This window comes from Vigna angularis, chromosome 5 (genome assembly GCF_016808095.1).
Source record: "Vigna angularis cultivar LongXiaoDou No.4 chromosome 5, ASM1680809v1, whole genome shotgun sequence".
NCBI classification, from domain to species: domain Eukaryota; kingdom Viridiplantae; phylum Streptophyta; class Magnoliopsida; order Fabales; family Fabaceae; genus Vigna; species Vigna angularis.
In genome coordinates this window covers 9159554-9182605 of record NC_068974.1, presented here as the reverse complement: position 1 = coordinate 9182605, position 23052 = coordinate 9159554, and the positions used below count along the sequence as shown (strand labels likewise).

Sequence of the window (23052 nt, the reverse complement as noted above, 5' to 3'; positions counted from 1 at the left end):
CCTCTGAAACAGTAGAATCCAAAGCTGCCAACCCACCAACTGTAAATAAACCACGTTCCACATCACGTGACATGCACCCCACAAACCTATAATCAACGATCCTCCTAATCTCATGCTGATTTAGCTTTGGGACTTGTAAGCTCATGAACTAGTCAAAGATTTCTCACATGATACCCTTCACTGCATTTTCAAATTTGGTCCAACCCACTATCCAACAAAACTATATATTAATATATATATCATCAACCTAACTAGTATGTTACACATACACGTAATCAACACTTTATTATAATATATTTAATCCATATATGTAAATATATACACACTCTTATCATTGTAAGAAGCATATATAGAGCAAGTGAAAGACATCCTCCAAGTCAGAAAAGACCATGAATTCCTTATGCAGTTCAATGATTGCTGCTATCTTTGCCATGACATTGATCCTTTCATATGGGGTGATTATGTCTCAAGCTAGGGTTCTTCCTTCTTCATCCTTAGTTTCAAAAATGTCACAAACTTCCAATTCTATTTCATATTCAAATTTTCATAGAGAAGAGCAAAAATCATCTCAGAAGCCTGTGGCAGCAGCTAGCCTTACAAAAAAACCACCTAGAAAACCAAATCCAACTGTTCGTGAGGTAGCTGCTAACCTTAGAAGGATACCACCCAGCAGACCAAATCCTACACAGAACAAGTAACATTCCCCTTTTCCTCACAAGTGTTTGTTCATTCTGGTTTCATAATATCTAGAAATTTGATCACAAAGGGTGCATGTGTAGCAGGTTAAAGCCTAGGATAAGAGGATAAGCAGAGGAACTGATGCAATGGATTGAAGCTATACATGAAGATTCAAGCAGTGGCATGAACTCTGTTGCTCTAGTTTTGTTTTTGTTTCACTTTCTTTTTAGTTTTTTACTGTTTCCCAGATTCAAATTCTTAGGTTTATTAGTGAGAATTTGGTATAGTTCATATCATGACTTCAGATTTTTCTTTGCTTTTATCTTACCTTTAATGCTTTAGATTGTAGAGAATATAGCAGCTTATGAATGTAAAGGAGAAAAATAATAGCCATTTAAAATTGTTATGGGCAGTACTAGATTCAAAACTGTTTTATTTATTTTAGTTGAGATTTTAGAAAAGAGATTAGTTTGCATTGTTAGCTGTTGTAAACTTGTAAGTAGCTTCTTCGTGTTATTCTCAGTATAACGTTTTTGGATTTGATTCTTCTATTTTTCCTTCACGCTTGTTAGATAAATAACCTTTATTATATAGAGTTTTCAAAAGGGTTTCTTGAGAAGATTTTGGATTTTTCATCAAAGTAATTGCAGCTGTTTAGCAATACTTGTTTATAATTTTCTCCAATATCAAGATAGGATCAAACTGTAATTATCATATTAAATTTGAAAACCTTGAAGATAAGCACATGGGACTGTCATCTACTACAAATTCCTTTAATTAATTAATGATTATAAATTAAATTTACTCATTTAATTCTTATACATAAAATACATTTTACTTTTAATTTTTTATATTTTAAAATTATTTATTGAAACCCTTTATTTATATATATATATATATATATATATATATATATATATATATATATATTATTTAGGTTATTATATAATGATGGGTTTATTGAAAATATGTTCTAGAAATTTATTTTTCTTCATTGAAATGATTATTTTATGAATATAATAATATTTACAACATCAAAACACTTTTATTCATTATTATAATTTATTAATCAAATATTTCAAAATTTTATGATTACCTATTTCTTGCTTGCTGGACTAATTTTCTCTATTTTTCTTTTTTACTTTTATATATGTTACGTTAACTATAGTGCTTTGTTTTCTTTCCTATTTGTATGGAGGGTTGAAGTGATTGCATAATCAGTTAATAAAGGTGTTGAATTGAAGAGATTATTTTAGTACATAACAACGATGGTTTTAATTTATTTTTAATTAAAAACATATTAAGAATGAATCAACATCTATTACATTATTCATATAAAATATCCACATCGATATATCATTATTCATACAATCTTTGGGATAGTAATATTTTTGTCATTTATTCAAACAATTTTTTCAAACTATTTTTAAAAGTTGTTTAAGATATTTTAAATTATAAGTTCTTTAATTTATTAATTATATTATTTTCTAAAATTTATCCAATTCTGATATTATAATTGTTTGAGTAATATATGATTAAAGAATGAAAAAAAAATACATCTTTTGGTCCCTCGAAAGAGGTAGGATTTTCAAAGTGATCCTATCTTTTTAAAAAAGTTGGAAACAGTCCCAAGTTGTGAAAAAACATGTCAAGTTAATCATTTTTGCTTACGGCGTCAAAAATCTAACGGTGCAACTGTCTCCTTAGTCAAAACTTAATGAGTTGTCCACTTTTTCTCATACGTGACACACTAAGGTAATATGATGTGTCAATTTTGAATTTTAAAAAAAAATTGCTTGTCACGTCAACTTCATCTGCCACCTCCAGAAACGTTAGAGCCACAAACTGTCGTGTCAACACCTCAGACCATCGCTAAGGCTAACAGCTTCTTCCTAACAACCAGATCACATTTTCCTCCTCCATGTGCCACCGCAACGAAACCAAAAAACCACCACCATCTTCTCCGCCAAACTTTCGAAAAAACTCAAAAACAACCATGTGAACTCCATCAACAACCGCGAGCAATCATGGCCAGCCAACATGGCCAATTTTCATCTCCTTCCATGCGATTCAACCACAGTGAAACCTGTAATCCCAAATCTACGAGCAAATCGCGCATTTCCTTCACCACAAAACCCAATCGCAATATTCTCCATGGTAACCAAAACGTGAGCTCCTCCACCAATCTCCTCCTTCAAAACCTGCAAGAAACCGCAGAGACCTAAAGAAACTCAAATCGAGCCTCATCCATAGCCACCGAGAACCCGCGGAAACCAAATTTCAGATGAACACTAATCGCATGACAGGAAACACCAAATTAGGAACCCTTATCGCGAGTTCATCGCGAATAAAAACACGCCCAACCCTCTCAGGAAAATCACCCAACCAAGATTCACCATCAGCGCATCAAACTCTTTAAACCTGCAAGCAAACCCTTCATCACCAGTCTTCATCGCGCCATCAACATATGTGTCTTCCTCAACGCAGAGCAAGCAACCCCTTTTCTTTTAACCCTCTATCAAAATATTTGTTTTTTAAAATTTAAATTTTACACATCATTTAACCTCACAGTGCCACGCAATGACAACAACTGGACAACTCATTATGTTTTGTTCAGGGGGACACCTGCACCGTTACATATTTGACGTCGTAAGCAAAAATGATTAACTTGACCCGTTTTTTCACAAATTGGGACCATTTCCAACTTTTTTGAAAAGGTAGGAACACTTTAAACATTTCCCGTCTTTTGAGGAACTAAAATAGGTATTAAGCAAAAAAAATTACATTAGGTGCCCAGAGAGAAAAAGATATTAAAGACATAAAACTAACAACACGGAAAAATGAAAATTTTGAAATGTAAAATAGCATATCGCAACATTAAATGTTTTTCAAAACTCTAAACTTTTGTATCCATCGTAGTACTCAATATTTTTTCTTTTTACTACTAAAGAAAAATCTATATTTATGAATATGGAGTAATTTAGATTGTCCAAACCTTATAAATAATATTTAAAATAGGGATTATGATAGTATTGTTGAATTATATTAATATTTAACATTGGTTCATGTAATTTAAAGTATAACCTTGATGTAAAGATTCTAATGTGATGATTATTAAAATATAAATGTATTAAAGTTATATGGATTATTTTAGAGTTATTAAAATTAATCCCTATCTTCTCACTTCAATAAAGGGAATTTGGGTATTTTTTTGAAGTTGGTTAAATATCATAAAAGAGGAAAAAATGTTTACTTCTGATGACACGTTAAGTTTCTGAGAAATGAAAGAGAAAAAGTAACGTTCTGAGAAAGAAAAAGAAACTGTGACTTTGACAGAGAAAAACATCCTTGGCAATTTCTATATCATCAAGAAAGCATCAAAGAGGAATAAGAAAAGGGAGAACAATTGACAGGAAAGAACTATACAATGGATTTAGGTAAGTCCTTTTCTACTATGTCTGTGAGAATAGGGAGAAACATGAAATTCAAGATCCTGTATGTTTTCATTTAATTGAAATCATAAAAATTGCTTACAAGTGGTATCAGAGCCAAGTTCTGGATTTTATGATTCTCCATGGTAATTTTCTCAATTATAGAAACCCTAGTTTTTGAATTATAAAATTTAGGGATTTTTAAATTTTCAAATGTTTAATTTTACTATGATATTAATTATTTTTGATTGGCATGAAAGAAAATTCAATTCATTGTTACGTGAATTTGATCCAAGAAGCCGTAGGTTTTTAATTTTGGTTGTCACCATAAAGCAACTTTATTGTTGCGGCACTTGTTATAACAGTAAAGCAACTTTATTGCTGCAGCTTATATTATATTCTACAAAAATAAGAATGTGTTATTGTCAATGTGCATTGAATGAAAATTATTTTTGTGAATTAAAAGTGAAAGTTACATTAGATGGTTGGAATGCATATGTGAATTAAAGGTTTCACGATTACGAATGCTTTTAATTAGAAACGTGCATCTACTAACACGCATGATATAATGTTTTGTTTTATGAATTATAAGTAATTGTTAATTAAACTTGGATGAAGAAAATTCAATTAAGTTGAATTTCGGGTGAGTTATAATTCTAATCAAAATTAAAACTTTTGGTAATTCCGCTGTTCTTTTTAAATTGCTCATGTTATGGTGTTTTGAATCCAAAAACAATGTTAAGAGAATGTATATGCATTACTTTGAAATTCCATTGAAGTGTGTATTTACCGTGTGTACCATAATGTGGTCAACTTCTAAAGAAGTATTATGAAAATGATTCATAATATAAAGGATATTAAATTGTGAATATATAGTAATTAGTCATTGTTATAAGAATGTTATGGATTACCCAAAGGTGCACCATTGTTCATAATTGATAACATTAAAGTGAGACATTTCATATACTTAGTAAATATGTTTGTATATCCAAAGATAGCATACATATAGACTTAAGTATGATTGATTGTTTATTAAAGTATATTCATTTTAGTTTCTTAATTGTATGGAATTTGTCAGTTTAAGAATAACCCAAAGGTGAACTTAAATTAATGACTTATATGATTACCTATCAGTTTAAGTGTCATCCACAAGTAAAGTTAAATGCATGACTAGTGTAGTTATTCTATTTGAATCCATTAATTTTATCAAAGCATTAATGTATGAGGGCTTGTATATTATTTCCAGCTTCCATGAATTTATCAAGTTTGAGCAACAATGTGGTCAAGTTTAATGGGATAAACTATGTTGATTGGTAAGAACAAATTCAGTTCCAATTGGGTGTGTTATACTTGGATATGGCTATTATGATGGATGAAATGCCCGCAGCCATTACAGAGACCAGTACAAGTAATGAGAAGTCTCTTTATGAGGGTTGGCATAGGTCTAACAGGCTGTCACTAAACTTGATGCGCATGTCTATGGCAGAGAATGTAAAGTCTTCTATGCTTAAAACGAAAAACACAAAAGAATTCATGAAAATGATCAAGGAGTACTCATAATCAGACATAACTGAAAAGTCTATTGTGGGAACTCTTATGAGTAAGCTGACTACCAAAAAGTTGGACTGGTCATAGCCCATACATGACCATGTAACTGAAATGGCTAATATAGCAGCAAGATTGAAGTCAATGGGAATAGAGGTGAATGAGTCTTTCCTAGTACAGTTTATCATGAACTCTCTTCCTCTTGAATTTGGTCAATTCCAAGTGAACTATAACACTCTTAAGGATAAATGGAACTTTCAAGAAATCAAAGCCATGTTGGTACAAGAGGAAGGGAGATTGAAGAAAATGAAAGATCATTTTATCCATCTCACAACTAATGAAGGTGCTAGCTTTAGTAAATCCAAATCAGGAAAAAAGAACAAGAAGGACAAAGCCCCAATGAAAGTGAATAAGGGCAATATCCAGAATGACCAGAAATGTTTCTTTTGCAAGAAAGGGTCACTTCAAGAAAGACTTCCTGAAAGCAAATATCATTGAAGTGCCTAATAATACCTGGGGGTTGGATTTTGGAGCTACCACTCATGTTTCTAATATTATGTAGGGATTCCTTTTAATCCAGCCCATAAAAGGAATTTAAAAGTCTTTATATATGAAGAACAGAAGGAAGGCACGGATAGAAGGAATTGGGCCTTAACGATTGATTATAGACACTAGTTATTGTCTGAATCTTGAAAATTGTCTCTATGTTCCTGGTTGTCTTAGGAATTTAATTTTTGTTACAAAGTTGGATTATTTAGGTTTTAACTTTAGGATTGAAAATGGTATTTTTCATTTGTATAAACTTTCATACTATTATGGTTCTGGTACATTATTGGATGGTTTATATCGTTTAAATCTTGATGTTAATTTTTTTGAATCCCTATTTAATGTTGAACATGTTGTTGATAGAAAATGTAGTGCAAGAAATGAATGTTCTGCTTTCTTATGACATAAAAGATTGGGTCACATATCCAAAGAAAGGATGTTGAGGTTAGTAAAAAATGAAATTTTACCTCAATTGGATTTTTATGACTAAGATGTATGTATTCATTGTATTAAGGGTAAACAAACAAAACACATATCAAAATATCCTACCACAAGAAGTATTCAACTTCTTGAGTTAATACACACTGATATTTGCGGTCCTTTTGGCATTATATCTTGAAGTGGTGAAAAATACTTTATCTCCTTTATTGATGACTTATCACGTTATTGTTATATATATCTATTACATGAAAAATCTCAATCAATGAACGTCCTTGAGGTATTCATAAATGAGATGGAAAGACAATTAGATAGAAAAGTAAAAGTGGTGAGATCTAATAGAGGTGGTGAATATTATGGTAAAACTAATGAGAGTGGACAATGTCCAGGTCCATTCCATTTGCAATGTATCTTGAAAGTCGGGGTATATGTGCACAATATACAATGCCCGGTACACCACAACAAAATAGTGTAGCAGAAAGGCGAAATCAAATCTTATGGATATGGTTAGGACACTAGTGTAGTCAAGGGAAACGACAACGATTATTTTCGTTCATAGGCAGTGGTTCCGCAACTAAGGTATATACTGGCGAGGTAAAAAGTCTATTGATAACAGTTGAAAAACTGTTATTTTTATACTTAATTTTGACATCAAAAACAACCTTTATAACTTAGAAACTAGCTTGGAATCATGTTTTTGCTTATGTTTTGGAAATAAGAGAGTTGGATGGGTTTTATGCTTGATTTTCCTTGTTTGTGTAGGTTTTAAGATGAATTGAATGAAAGAAGTGAAGTAGCCAGAAGTTGGACTCAGAAAAGGAAGAAAAAGTGCACAAAAGAAGAGCCGGAAGTACCGCTCAGCGCCAATTTTACCCCTGAGCGGCACTCTGAAGTCCCGCAATCAACGCCGAGATGCAAAATTGTAGCTGAGCGTCAAAATAGAAGAATCGTACTTCCGCTGAGCGGTAATGCGCCATTTTATTGGGCCTTGGGCCAATTTTCTGTAATTTTTAGGAAGCTATATAAGGTTTTAGCCGAATTAGGGTTAGTATCTTTGGACAGAAAGAGGCAAAATCACACTTTCTTCACTCCTTGGAGGAGGATTTTGGATGCTCAAGCTCTATTCTTCACCTTCTAGGGTTCTATCTTTCATTCTTTCATTGTTTTTCATCTAGTTTCACCATGTCTATGGTGAACTAAACCTTTATTGTTGTTGGGGAACCGATGTAATCCTTTGAAACTCTCATGTATTGTATTGTTTCTTTAATCTATATGCTTTCTTTCATTAATTGTTAGGGTTTTTCTTCTATACTCTATGCATGTTTTGTTTAACTCATTCAATTGCATGATCATTGATGTTATTTGTATGGACACATATAAGTAAATCTAGAACTGAAGAAATTCTCCCAAGAGCAATATTGCCTAGACATAGGGATAGGAGGATTGGTTGCCTTTAAGCTTCTGTGCGAATGTAATGCATGAATAATTGCTAGGGAGACAAGACATTGTAAACTAGTGATTAGGAGTAGGCTTTCTTCACCAAGACATCGGGTTTAAGGTAAATTAGAAAGTGGCATTAACATTAATGAAGAAAGATGAATTCTTGAATACATGAGAGTGGATAAGATGAATCGGAAACCCCAACAACATAATCATTCATATTATACATCAACCATTTTTGCATCTTTCAAGTCCATTGATCAAAACTTTGCATTCATGTTTATTTTTCATAGTTCAACAACAATATTTTCGGTTACAAGTCTAAGATAATCAACAAATCATATAACTGTTTAGGCCGTGAGTCCTTTGGGAAACGATACTTGGTCTTACCATTTTATTATTACTTGATACGATTCGGTACACTTGTCGAGGGTTAACATCTACCCCTTTTTGCCTCGATTTTGAACCGAGGCAAAAAGGTGTATGCTTTTTCCTCGGTTCAAATACAACCGAGGCAATAGAGGGTGTTCCTTTTTTACTCTTTTTTTTCGCTAGACTTTTGGTCTCGGTTTCTGGTGAACTGAGGTAATAGAGGGGTTTTATGCCTCAGTTTGTAGTTGAACCGAGGTAGTAGAAGGGTTTATTATTATTTTTTTCCTTAACCTTTCTACAATAGAGGGGGTTTATAAGATATTCTTCTAACATGGATTATTTCCTAATCAGCAGTCATTTAGGCAAAGCTCCAAAGCATTGAAATCGAAAATTGTATACAAGAAATGATGAGCTATTTTTGAAGTATACCAATTTCATTCACAAAATATACAAGTGTGATAATGCCTTCAACCTTTGAGCGTTTTCTCTCTCATGCACACATAATTTGCACACATAATTTGCATTCTCATGGAAACTAAAAAAATAAGAAACAAGGCACCAAAAACCAGCCAGTCCAAGCTTCTACCCACATCTTTGGCTTGTACGCCTTATTTGGAGAGAAATAATCACAATAGAAGCCATTGCAAGTGTTAATTTGGGAAACATTTTTATTTGAGATTAGAAGTTGAATACTTGGAGGCATAAAGGAAAACACCAAGAATAGAAAAATAATTTGAGAGGCACCAAAGTTTCTGCAACGAACACGTTCACTACCCAAAGTTCCACTCAGCACAGACATAAGGACCAATCCTGAGATGAACATAAAGGCCCACTTGCTGCACCAGCTTTATGAACTTCACCAGGTCATAGTTCCCCTCAAAATAATACTGCAGCAATCAAGAAAGCAACAACATTGATTATTCCATAATTCACATACTGACTGTGCAGTGTCCAAGCAATGCAAGAAAGAAAAACTAGAAACCACTATTTAGTACTTTGAGTTACCCTTCCAGGTGAAGGCTCGTGCCCATTCCAGAAAACATAAGTCTGAATGACATCCAACCCTCCCTCCTTGGCCTTCTAAATAAGATCTGGCCACATCTAAAACAAAAGGAACCCCACAACTTAAAAACGCAAAAAGGAAGAAACTTTAAGCCACCCATTTGAGAAAAATAAGAAAATATGAGGACCTTGAACCACATTTGAGAGTAACAATACCTCATGGGTGCTTCTTGGGTAATGAATGGATCCAGAAATGAGGATCCTTCTTTGCCGTTTAATGGTGATAGCCTTTGAACCCTATGTACTTCCCTCCCTGCGACGGTGGAAGCCCCTCAGACCTCGAATCGTTCTCTACCATCTTCCTCGCGAAGAAGCTTTCCTTGTTCGTCGTTGAGGCCTCCACCTACGACCGCGTGATGTCCTCCGTCCACCTAGACCTCGCCGGCACACCCACGCCGTTCAAGCTCCTGAAGTCCCCAATTGACCTACTTTAGATGTCCGCCGAACTCCCCTCGTTGTCCCAATCATCCCATCCTCCCTCATTAGCTCTCCGCGTTTGCGTCTGCGTCTTCGTCAGCAGCGGCTTCCCCTTGCCTACTGCGAGGTTTTCCTTCACTAGCGCCAGGGACGGCCGTCGACGATGGCCTACATCCAATATAAGAAGAGAAAAGAAAGAAGTTGGAGTTTGAACCCTCGCATAAACGCCACCGTTGCAGGATGCCCTCGCTGTGCCTCGCCACGCTCGCCGCCAACGTTGAGTCTGTTGCGATGAAGAAAAAGTGCAAAAGCTTCAAGCTTCTGGATATCGCATGATGAAGAGAAAAAAGAAATGGAGGATACCCAAGGCTCGCGAGAAAGGATACCTAAGGCCAAGGGTTTTCAAAATAAAATCTGATTAGGGTAAATTACCCCTTTCGGACAGAACCTTTCTACCTTGGTTGGTAAGAGAACCGAGGCAATAGGGCAATTTCAAAACATCGTCAATTGAATAGCCAATTTTAGGTGGGAAGTGGTAGAACATTACGTCTCGGTTTTGTTTTTAACCAAGGTAATTTAGCTTAAATGCTTCGGTTCCCCTGCAACCGAGGCGTATAAGTTCGTTGAAATTGTAAAAATGCCACCGCTTTTACATATGCTTCGATTTTCTAGAAACCGAGACATATGACCCGCGTTCTTAACCCCGTTTTGCACTAGTGGGAGTATGTTAAGTCATAGTAATATTCCTTTATCTTTGTAGATGTATTCATTAAAGACTGTTTTATATCTTCTTAACAGGGTTCCTAACAAAGCAATTTCTAAAGCTCCTTATGAACTATGGACTGGAAGGAAACCCAGTTTAAGACATCTTCATGTTTGGGGTTTTCCGGCAAAGGTAAGGTTATACAATCCACATGAAAAGAAGCTTGATGCAAGAACCATTAGTGGTTACTTCATCGGTTATCCTGAAAAATCAAAGGGATACAAATTTTATTGCCCTAACCATAAGAATAGTTGAGTCTGGACATTCAAGAGCATAATGATAGTGTTTCTACACCTAATTTTTCTTCTCAAGTTGTTATCCCTCTTGCTATATTACAATCATACAACAAGTATAGACAACAAGTTAATGATCCAATCCTACAAAATGAACATATAAATGTTGAGTCAATTGGCAATGAGCAAACAAATGAGCAAGTTATAAATGAACAATTGATAGAGAAACCACAAGAAGCAGCATTAAGAAGGTCTGTAAAGCAAAAAAGACCTGCTATTTCGAATGACTATGTGGTTTACTCTGTTGAACATGAATATGACTTAAGCATTGATGAGGATCCAGTCTCTTTCAGACAAGCCATGGAAAGTAATAATTCAGAGAATTGGTTGAATGCTATGAAAGAAGAATTGAAATCAACGGATGACAATAAACTATGGGATCTAGTTGAATTGCCTAAGGGTTCAAAAGGAGTTAGTTGTAAATGGGTCTTTAAGATTAAACATGACTCAAAAGGAAATATTGAAAGGTATAAAGCTAGATTAGTCGCCAAAGGTTTCACTCAAAAGGATGGCATTGACGACAAAGAGACCTTCTCTCCTGTTTCTAAGAAGGACTCTTTGAGAATTGTTTTGGCTTTAGTGGCTCATTATGATTTAGAGCTTCACCAAATGGATGTAAAGACCACTTTTCTGAATGGTGACTTAGAAGAGCAAGTTTATATGGACCAACCAGAAGGTTTCACAATAACAGGAAAAGAAAATTTGGTATGTAAATTGAAGAAATCAATATATGGACTGAAACAAGCTTCTCGACAATGGTATCTAAAATTTAATGATACCATAACTTCATATGGTTTTGTAGAGAACACCGTTGACCGGTATATATATATATATAAAGATCAGTGGGAGTAAGTTTGTTAGATTGGTTTTATATGTTGACGACATTCTTCTTGCTACTAATAATATTGTTATGTTACATGATGTAAAGAAGTTTCTCTCTAGCAATTTTGAAATGAAAGATATGAATGAGGCATCTTATGTGATAGGAATAGAAATATTCTGTGATAGATCACAAGGATTGTTAAGCTTGTCTCAAAAAGGTTATATTAACAAAGTGTTAGAGAGATTTAGAATGGAAAAATGCTCTCCGGAGTAGTTCCAATTCAAAAGGGGGACAAGTTTAGTCAAATGCAATGTCCTAGGAATGATTTGGAATGAAAGGCCATGGAGTCCATTCCTTATGCGTCAGTGGTTGGGAGTTTGATGTATGCTCAAACTTGTACTCGACCATATATCAGTTTTGCTGTTGGAAGGTTAAGGCGATGGCAAAGTAGTTCTTAAGTACTTACAAGGTACCAAAGAATACATGCTCACCAACAGAAGGTCAGATCATCTTGAGGTGATTGGCTACTTGGATTCAAACTATGTTGGATGTGTGGATTCAAGAAAATCCACATTTGGGTATGTTCATCTATTAGCTGGAGGAGAAATTTCTTGGAAAAGTGCAAAACAATCAGTCATTGCTACTTCCACCATGGAGGTTGAATTTGTGGCATGCTTTGAGGCCACAGATCATGCTTAGTGGTTGCAGAACTTTGTATCGAGGCTTGGCATTATTGATAGTATTGTTAGGTCGATAAGGATTTTTTGTGATAATTCTGCAACCGTCTTCTTTTCTAAATATGATAAGTACTCAAAAGGTTCTAAACACATGAATTTGAAATACTTGTCAGTCAAAGAAGAAGTGCAGAAACATAGAGTGTTGATTGAGCATATTGGTACTGATTTGATGATAGCAGATTCGTTAACTAAAGGACTACCGCCCAAAACTTTTATTGGCCATGTTGAAAGTATGGGCATTATGGATAAGTCAATATTAACATGATGATGTTATCTATCTATATGGATATGTATAATTATATGCTTATAGCGTCATGACACTTGTGAATTCAATTAAAGTTATGTTTCTCTTTATTCTATTTTTATCCACATTAAGTTATATACATGTATTATTGATTGTGGTAACATGTTATATCTCTTTTAGAAACATGAAAGTTATAAGATTGATTAAAGTTATGTTGAGTTGGTTTAATTATGTGATACATGGAAGGAATCTCGTCGTTCATGACTTTTGTCCGTCATGATCTGATAATTTCAATTCATATAAGGATGATGACTTGACAATTCTAATAAATTGTGCGCACTTAAAGTTTAGTTTTAGATCTTCAAGTCATCATATGAACCAAGTGGGAGAATGTTGAATTATATTAATATTTAACATTGGTTCATGTAATTTAAAGTATAACTTTGATGTAAAGATTCTAATGTGATGATTATTAGAATATAAATGTATTAAAGTCATAGGGATTATTTTAGAGTTATTAAAATTAATCCCTCTCTTGTCACTTCAATAAAGGACATTTTGGTATTTTATTAAAGTTGGTTAAATATCATAAAAGAGGAAAAAATGTTTACTTCTGTTGACACGTTAAGTTTCTGAAAAATGAGGGAGAAAAAGTAACGTTCTCAGAAAGAAAAAAGAAATTGTGACTTTGGTAGAAAAAAACATCCTTGACAATTTCTATATCATCAAGAAAAGATCAAAGATGAGTAAGAGAAGGGAGAACAATTGACAGGATAGAACTATACAATGAATTCAGGTAAGTCATTTTCTACTATGTGTGTGAGAATAGTTAGAAACATGAAATTCAAGATCCTGTATGTTTTCATTTAATTGAAATCATAAAAATTGCTTACATCAATATAATTATATTTTTGGCTTAATCGCTTACTTCGTTCCCAAGTTAAGAGATGAATTTCTGTTTAGTACCCAGTTTTAAAAATGAAGACATTCAGTCCCCATTTAACGAAAATTGTGTAACTTAAGTCATCTTCGTTATGGTGTAGGAACGACGTTAAAGGTTAAAAGATGTGGCAAATTATTTATCCAACGTGGCAAAAACACATTTTTTAGCTTTGGCCAGGTATGAAAATGTCCTTTTAATTTGGAAAAGCAAATGCATAGGGATTTGCCCTAACATTTTAATCTCCAACGAGCTTAGGGGAAGGAGTTGATCTAAAGGTGGTGAGCTGAGGTGGGGTGTCCTAAGTTGTTCATCTTAACATAGTTTGTGAAGTTCGCTGTTTCTAAGGTTGGTTGTTTGTGAGGTGGGTGCCCTAAGTTGGGTGGTTGGGATTGGGGTGGTTTTGTAGGTCTGGAGGAAGCAGTATTGTGTGGTTCCTAGAGGAAATGTCAATGAATCAATGCTCGTCTTGCTCAAGGGGGACCTCGCGTGGTGGTTCATCACGAGGAATGGTTGACATCCAAATATGCTATTGTGGAGAGCTTGCCGTATTAAGAGTCGCAAAAACTATTAAGAACGAGGGGAAACATTTTTGGGGTGCCCTAATTACAAGGTATGTTTTCTACGTTGTGTTTTTATTTTGGGGTACATTAGTTCGCTTTATCTTGAGATGTTTTCGGTTGGATGTTTTGAACAGCGGAGTCGAAATGAGGAAGTGCGAGGATGTAATTTCTTCAAATGACGCACTGAAGATTATATAGATGAAAGGGATAGTACAATTGGATGGCAAAGGAGAAAGATTATTTGTTTGGAAAAATCACTTGTGGTTTGTCAGAAAAGGGAGAAGGTGTTGTTGGGGTTTTTATGTTTGATGGGGTTGATTAACATCATCTTTGTATGTCTTATGTTTTAATTTTGTTGAAGTGGTGTTTGATGGGGTTATATTGTAATGTTTGTTTGTTACTTAATGAAGATTCTGGTTGTAATGACATTGTGTGTGTAATGAGATTGTGTTTGTGTTATTCTTCAAGTGTAGTGATCATGTGTTATGTATTTTACATTGCCCTCTCTTTCTGTCATCAGTTACTTTTGTCAGCCACTAAAGTGTTCCATAACTTTATTTTTCATTGCTTTGGTAAACTAATAATGAAATGAAGTAATCCTAAAAATCATATCTAATATAGTTGTTTACCCATCAAAATAGAAAGAATGAATAAAACATGAAAGCCGGTGCTGGCAATACAATTTTTTAGTTTGCCTAATTTTTAAATTGAGTAGTTTAAAATTTCATCAGCATAAAGCTGTACAAACTATCAATATTAACAATCTATACAAAATACATCACAGATGATCCAAAATGTTAAAGTTATTAAGTGCAAAATACATCATATCCAAAATAATATTGAAGGTCAAACATGACCTGAATATGTCTTAGCAAAACTACTTAAAGTTGAAAGTACATATCCAAAATAAAACAGAAAGGTGAACAATTTTTAAAGTGTTGTTGTAGTGTGATCGGTCTGGGGTTCTTGAGTAATCTGACTTGCTTGAGTGGGTAGTGGTGTAGCTTCGTGGTCTTGTTGTTCACTTGGTTGAGTGGAGTGTGTTGTAGCTTGCTGGTGCTGTGCTTGAGGGCAATTAGTTATTTTATGCCCTAGTTGTCTACAAATGCCACATCTCTTTGGGATTCCGGTTTGTCTAAGTTGTGTATCATCCCTTTTTTGCTCCCAACTCTCCAGTCTTCCATTTTTCCTTGGTCTACCTGGATACACCCTATTCGGAGGAGGCAAAACATTAGCATATGAAGTCTTTTGCCATTGTTCAGGTCCATTCATATGGAAAATTAATGCAATGTAAGTTTCTTCATAAGTAGAGGTTCTAAACCAATTTGGGATGTAGTCTTCTGGATTGATGTTTAAAAACCTCATGGCTGTGAGTGCATCACAACAAGGTATTCCTGTTACAGTCCACTTCCTGCAGCTACAATCTCTTTTGTCTACATCAACCACAAACTTTTCAACAATATTGCAAGCATGGTTGATCTCAAAAACTTGTAGACCTGACCAACTGCCAAAGTATTAAAAATCAATATTAGTAAATGGAATCAGTAAAATGGAAAATGAGTAACTCGTTGTGTAGTTTACTTAATGTACATGCAACTTTGAGGTAGTGCATCCATTTCCTGTACCCATTTCAACAAACACACTACCTTCACAATCTTGTTGTTCAAGTTGTTCATCATCATGCACACCAACATCCACAAATTCATCTTCACTAACAAAAGCCTCTTCATCAGACCTTATCCAACTACTAACATCAAACTCCTCCTGCATATCTTCAACACCTTTTGTCTCATGGCCAACTTCACTAACATCTCCAACTTCAGCATCTTCAGCACCTTCACCATCTTCTCCAATTTCACCAACTTCTCCAACTAAATCATATTCTGTCTTATGCCATCATCACCAACATCTCCAACTTCACCATCATCAACACCTTCACCATCTTCTCCAACTTGACCAACTTCACCATCATTAACACCTTTACCCTCTTCTCCAACTTCACCAACATCTCCAACTTGACCAACTTCACCATCATCAGCACCTTCACCATCTTCTCCAACTTCAACAACATCTCCAACTTGACCAACTTCACCATCATCACCACCTTCACCCTCTTCTCCAACTTCACCAACATCTCCAACTTCACCAACTTCACCATCATCAGCACCTTGACCATCTTCACCAACTTCTACAAATAAACCATCTTCTGTCCAATGACCATCATCACCAACATCTCCAACTTCACCATCATCAGCACCTTCACCATCTTCTCCAACTTCACCAACTTCACTATCTTCACCACCTTCACCTTCACCATCCTCACCCCGTTCTTCTTCAACCTCTTCTCAAAGTTTACCTTGACCTTCACTATCTTCACCATCCTCACCTTGTTCAGCAACGTCATATTGCAACATATTAATATAATCAAGTTCGGACACCATGTGAACCACAAACAAATGAGCTTTACCATTCAATAACGCAATGCTCACGATATGCATTGCTCTTATGTCATCACTTAACAATTCCAACCTATCTTCTAATACACAACCACCTAGGGAATACCACAACTCCTTAACATTTATATATCTCATCTCCCTCAGTATGGCCAAGATTTCAAAATAACTCCATCTGTCTATGTCAACGACCAAGGTACTGGTATCACCTCCATGGTATCTAAATGACCCATCATTCAAAAACTTACCCCTATGGTGAAACACCACCTCAATATCAAAGTCAGACATTTTCTTTATTTGTTAACTATTATATGCCTATATAAAACAAAGTGTCAGACTACATGCAGTTGGTTAATGACCTTCACATGCATCTACTATCAGTATTTAATGACCTCCACATGCATGTACATTGTAATGATGCCACGTTACTAACAACTATCACACCTGTAGGCATACAAAAGTAATCACACGCATTCATTGTATCACCTACAACATTCCATTTTGGCTTAAACCTTAAATCAATATGCATCAACCACAAGTTAAACAACAACCACACATTCAACAAAACCATATCCAAAATAGTACTACGCACTAAGAGGACAAAAGCACAAAACAGTTTGCACTAATTAGGGACCAAAACCATACAAACAGTACCAAAAACAAAACGAAAAGCACTCAAGAACGGGACCACTACAAATCCAACGTTATTAGGGGAACCACAAGACAACAAGGGGGACCACAACAAAACATAGTAAGGGGACAAGAAGACAAGATACTTCCATGGGGGAAAACAACTACATCAAAAACTGATAAAAAGCATACCTTGCACCTTTTCTCTTCGAAGAACTATCACTGCAACGTCAATCCTTTTCGCTCAAGAATCTCCTTCACCAACCATTTTCGGTCAACAATCTCCTTCGACACCGTCAATCCTTGCACAACGTCAATCCTTCCAGAACGTGAAAAATCTCCAATCTATGACCTAACTTGCGTAATGTTTTAATTCGAAGATTAACAAATCCTATTATTTAATTTCTCTAATTTCATAACACATAATTTATTCTTTTGTCTGCCACGTCAACTAACGTACCCCAACTCATTGTCACGACCACATTTCTTGCACACCTCACATCCACACCCAGTTCAACGTTTTCGATTTTAACACCGTTAAACGGTGATGACTTAAGTTACACAATTTTCGTAATATGGGGACCGAATATCTTCATTTTTAAAACCGGATACTAAACGGAAATTTACCTCTTAATTTGGAGACGAAATAAGCTATTATGCCTATATTTTTTTATCAATTCTACACTGAGTAAAATATATTTCAAACAATCTCTATACACAAAATAAATCCCTTTTTGAACTACTCAGTAAAACTACATGCCTAATTGGTCCTAAATATTGCAAATAAAGTTTAGATTGCAAAAAGTGACCCAAATATGTCAAGGAGTGCATGCTATTTTTAAATGCAGCAAATTTCAGGAGACAACACTTGTCCAATATTGATCTAATACTTTGTTAATCCTCAATTTCATAGATAAATAAAATTTATTTCCAAAAATATAAAAAAAAATTATATTTAATTAATTTTAAAAATGCAATATAAAAAGAAGTGAAATAAAAAATAACGATAAACAAATAATTAAGAAAAAAAAGAATGTTTACTTTTCACACCGACAGGTTTTCTTTTTAGAACCTCCTCAATATGGCCCCAATCAACGTAGGACCTAAATCACTCTTTACTTTACACCCCCCGTTTTCTTTTTCTTTCATCTCAACTCAATCCACATTTTAATATATACACCTGTTTTTCATTTTACACCTCTCTATGGGTAGAACCCCAAACCACTTTTTTTACATCCATACCTCCCTATCATTCTTTTTACACCTTCTTTGTATTCTATGGGTTAGTGGCCTATTTCATTTGGGAGTTGCTCCCTCCACCCCCACACGTCTCTTCCTCCACCTTCCCAATTTTCTAAAATACCAATTATATCCTTCTAAAATGATAATTATATCCTCAAAAGTTAAAATTTTTTATTTTTATTATTTTAATATTTTAATTTATTTAAAACTTCTGATTTACTTCCCTCTGCACCTCTTCCTCTCTTCCATTTCCGTTTACCTTTCTCTCTTCCGTCAAGCTTCTTCTCCATTTCTCCATTTCTGTTTATCATTTTCTCTTCAAGCCTCATCAACCTTTCACTTCTATTTCTCCATTTCTTTCTTCTTCATTTTCCGGAAGAGCGTTTGCGGAGCAGCCGTTGAACCGTTGGTGCCTTGGTGCGGTGGAGGCCGTTCAGTTGGGAGAGGAGCGGATCTGCAGCGTGCGGCGTGGTACAAGTATGTTTTCGGTGCTTTCTGCCGGTGCTTGTCGCGTTTCAACAGTGTCCGCGCCGAAACGAATGTGGGAGATCCGTTACCCTTCGACGGATGTCGGACTTCCGTCGACGGATGTGGGATATCCGTTGAAGGGTAATCGGACATCCCACATCCGTTTTGGCTCTCGGATGCTGTATTTTTTTTTTAATATTTTAAATTCTTTATATAAATATAGTTATTTGATATATATAATTATTTTTAGATTTTCTTTAACCTTTTACAGTTTTTAAATTTTGCTATGTTTTAAATAAATTGATTAAGTTTGAATTAGATATATAAACTTTTATATATTTAAATTATTTTTATTTCTTGAAATAAATATTCTTAATTTAATTGTATTTAATATTAATAAATTTGTATTTATAATAATAATTAAATGAAAATATATTTAAATGTATTTTTTTAATTAATTAGTTAATTGTTTATTTTATTTAATTTTTTTGTAGTTAATAAAATAATTATTATTAGTTTAATTTATTTTGAATTGTATTTTGTTATAGTTTATTAATGATATTTAAAATAATAATTTTCTTAATTTTTGAAATTAAACAAATAAATTATTGTTAGAAATGGCAAGAACACGTGGTGCATCTTTTAGTTCTCGTGGAGAGAGTTCTCGAGGAGAGAGTTCGTCGCAGGGCGAAGCTCGGAGAAGATCTACCGTTTCTGCTCGTAGAAGTCGTGCAGCTCCTATCTAGGATGACCCCATAGTTGAGGAGCGAGCCGTTGAGGAACAAACATATGAGGCGTATGAGACTCATGGTGAAGAGAATGCATTTACGGCCCCTAACGACGATGATGATGAGGAGGAGCATGTGGATGTTCATGACATACAAGAGGATGTCGGTGGATTTTCTGGAGGTCCACGTGATGGTTCATTGCTGACCCACTATGTTCAGCATGTAGCTTATGCTATTTCACAAGGCCGGGTGAGTGCAAAAATAAAACTTTTTATTATTTTTTTAATAGAAAATTTATTAAATATTGATGTGTAGGATCGAGGGGACACGCTGAAGTTGATCTCTCATGGAAAAAAAGTAAATAAGTTAGGACCATGCCACGAGGGAATTCAACACATTGTGTTGAATTCCAGTTTGATGCCTCTTACAGGGATTTGTTATGATTACGTTGATAAGGCGTTACTCCTCGGATTCATAGAGAGGTGGCATTTTGAGACCAGTAGTTTCCATCTCCCTATAGGGGAGATGTCGATTACTCTTGATGACGTCTCGACATTACTTCACCTACCCGTGATGGGGCAAATGTGTGATTTGGAGGAGTTGGAGTTTGAGGAGGCTCGTACAGCCCTTGTGCAACTACTCGGCGTTGATGGTGGCACAGCAGGTTCTGAGATGGAGGACGCATGTGGTCCGAAAGTCAGACTCAGCTGGCTTAGAAAGCTGGCTTAGACTCAACCTTTGAATCATCAACACACCTACTCCAGTGAATGTACTTATCCCGATCCAACAACATCATAAGTTGTTGTAGTTCAGTTCTGGACCCTCTTAATGATCGTTTATACGCATGCCTTGCGTTGTAGATTTGTTTAATCGTTGTGACATTTCGATCATTATTTTGTTTGAGTGTTAATAAAATATTTGCAGGTGTAACTTTACTCTTTGTCATATCAACCAGTAATGACTTCTCACTCGTATTTAACCTGCCAGCATAAGGGCGACCCACTAAAGTTTCAGCCAACTCATGGTTGTTATGTCCACACATCACCTTCAACACCCATCCGGCCCCATCTGAACATGGTTTACCCTTTAATCTAAACGGACATTCACATTTACGAGTGTCGTATACACTAGCCACTGCATCAGCTTTGTATTTCCTATATTTTCCCCCTCTTTCACATCCAAGTATGACATACGTTTTTCTTCCCCGTACACCAGTAGCTATGTCAGATCTTACTATTACCATAACAAATCCTAAATCAAAAGCCATCCCTCTTACCCATTGAATTAAGTGCTCCCGTGAATGAAATATTTCATTTGTTGTAAATCTATTTGTTAAATCTCTCTCTACAACTTTGCTAATTGATGAAGACAAATCAGATTTCAAACTACAACCAATCTGAGAATCCATATGAAGATATTCATCCATTTTAAATAATAATCACCTACAAAATTATAATGACCCTTATTAACATAATTAATAATTAATCAAACAAATATAAAAATATTAATATAATTAAATTATATATTTGATATAAATAGAGTAATAAATAATTTTTTATATAATTATCAAATTATTAAAGAATTAAAGATACAAAAATCATCTATAACAAATTCATATTTTAACAAAATTATTACGTTTAAAAACTAACCATATATAACATTTAAAATTATAAATTTAAATATAAATTACTGTAAATAAAATAAACAAATAAAATAAAAACGAAACGTAAAAGGAACACTGCCTCTGGACGGATGACATCCTTCAACGGATGTCAACATCCGTTTAAGGAAAAACGGATGTCGACATCCGTTTCGCCTTAAACGGATGTTGACATCCGTTGAAGGAAGTCATCCGTCCAGAGGCAGTGTTCCTTTTAGGTTTCGTTTTTATTTTACTACGTTTTGCGGCTCATGCAAGGATTATAGGCTTGGATATTCAAAGGATTATTGGAAGTATGGGAAGGGTTTAGGGTTTAGAATTATAGGAAGGATTATGACTACATACCTGGAGAGGAACCACAACAAGGACACTACACCATAAACGCACTGCACCACGTATTGCACCGAGAACAAGAGGAAGATTGCTTGATAATTCTTTTCACGATCACCAAGCTTTGCAGAAAAATATTTTACTCATACAAGGAACTACGTAGGTTATCAGTGAAATATGTTATAAATGAATAAAATTAAAAAACAATAATTTTAAAAATAAAATTTTACTAAGGGGCAAAATAGTAAAGGAAAGGTGGAGGAAGGGGCAAAAAAGTAAAGGGGAGGTGGAGGAAGAGATGTGTGGGGGTGGAGGGAGCAACTCCCATTTCATTTTTACATCACATCTCACTATTTTTCTTTTCATACCACATTTGCATATTGCATGTTACGCGTTGAAATTTCAAAAAATTATGTAAACTTGGATTTATGACATATGCTTCGTGTACCCCATATTTTCTCCCCTAGGTATAGTGAAAAGACATTTTTACTCTCTTATAAATAAACAAAATCATATTCTTTATCCTTTATGCAGCCGCTTCTCCTTCCTCTCCCATACAACAACCACGTCTCCCTTCCTGTGTATTGGATTAAATGTTTTGGAATGTGTGTTTAGATTTAAAAATATCTTCCAAAATATTTAATCTGAAATATAATTTTTTCATAATTTTTAGATTGAGTGTTTAGAATATTTTCCAAATCTGAAAATATATTTTAAAATATTCAATTAAAAAGATAAAAAATAAAAAAAAAGTGTAGGAATTTGATTACTTGACTAATAATGTTTTATAAAGATGAAGTTGATTACGAGTGATGGGTGGAAAAAGCACCCATATCGACCGTGTCAAGTCCTCACCGTTTCATATATTGCTTTTATAAAAGGTTACAATTTTTCTTATTTCTATTGTTTTTTTCATTTTCTAATTTGTCTTTTCACCACATGTACAAGTGATAGTTAGAGATAATAAAATGCTCACTTCGTTCCATTTTCTCTTGTCATTCACCAATGCATTGAAAATCTTGACTCATTCTACTAGTGAATGAATTGGCAGGTGAATCCGTAAATTTTTTCCAGAAATTTAAATAGCTTTTAAGATATGATTAAAATTTTTAAAAATATTTATATAATTAAATAGATTTTAATATATATATATATATATTATTAAAAAATATTTAATAATGTAAATATTTTTTAAAGTTTTAATTAATTAATTAATATCTTTAATTAGATAAATTGAATTAGTTATTAT

The 23052-nt window shown here is 34.4% G+C and overlaps 2 protein-coding genes and 1 long non-coding RNA gene across 3 annotated transcripts; 2 read left to right on the top strand and 1 right to left on the bottom strand.

Moving 5' to 3' along the window:
• Positions 1 to 355: 355 nt before the first annotated feature.
• Positions 356 to 1216, top strand: LOC128196569 (uncharacterized). Its single transcript, XR_008249018.1, has 2 exons — positions 356 to 694; positions 783 to 1216. It is a non-coding gene; the product is annotated as an uncharacterized LOC128196569 (long non-coding RNA).
• Positions 1217 to 15222: 14006 nt separating this feature from the next.
• Positions 15223 to 17033, bottom strand: LOC108339180 (uncharacterized). The gene is made up of 4 exons (XM_017576323.1): positions 16649 to 17033; positions 16214 to 16600; positions 15890 to 16163; positions 15223 to 15796 (listed from the first exon to the last, which is right to left on the bottom strand). The coding sequence occupies exons 1-4, from the start codon at positions 17031 to 17033 to the stop codon at positions 15223 to 15225; spliced, it is 1620 nt and encodes a 539-aa protein (XP_017431812.1).
• A 2063-nt stretch (positions 17034 to 19096) lies between these two features.
• On the top strand, positions 19097 to 20542 carry LOC108339179 (protein MAIN-LIKE 1-like). The gene is made up of 3 exons (XM_052878103.1): positions 19097 to 19226; positions 19845 to 20062; positions 20129 to 20542. The coding sequence occupies exons 1-3, from the start codon at positions 19097 to 19099 to the stop codon at positions 20540 to 20542; spliced, it is 762 nt and encodes a 253-aa protein (XP_052734063.1).
• The last annotated feature ends 2510 nt before the right edge of the window (positions 20543 to 23052 follow it).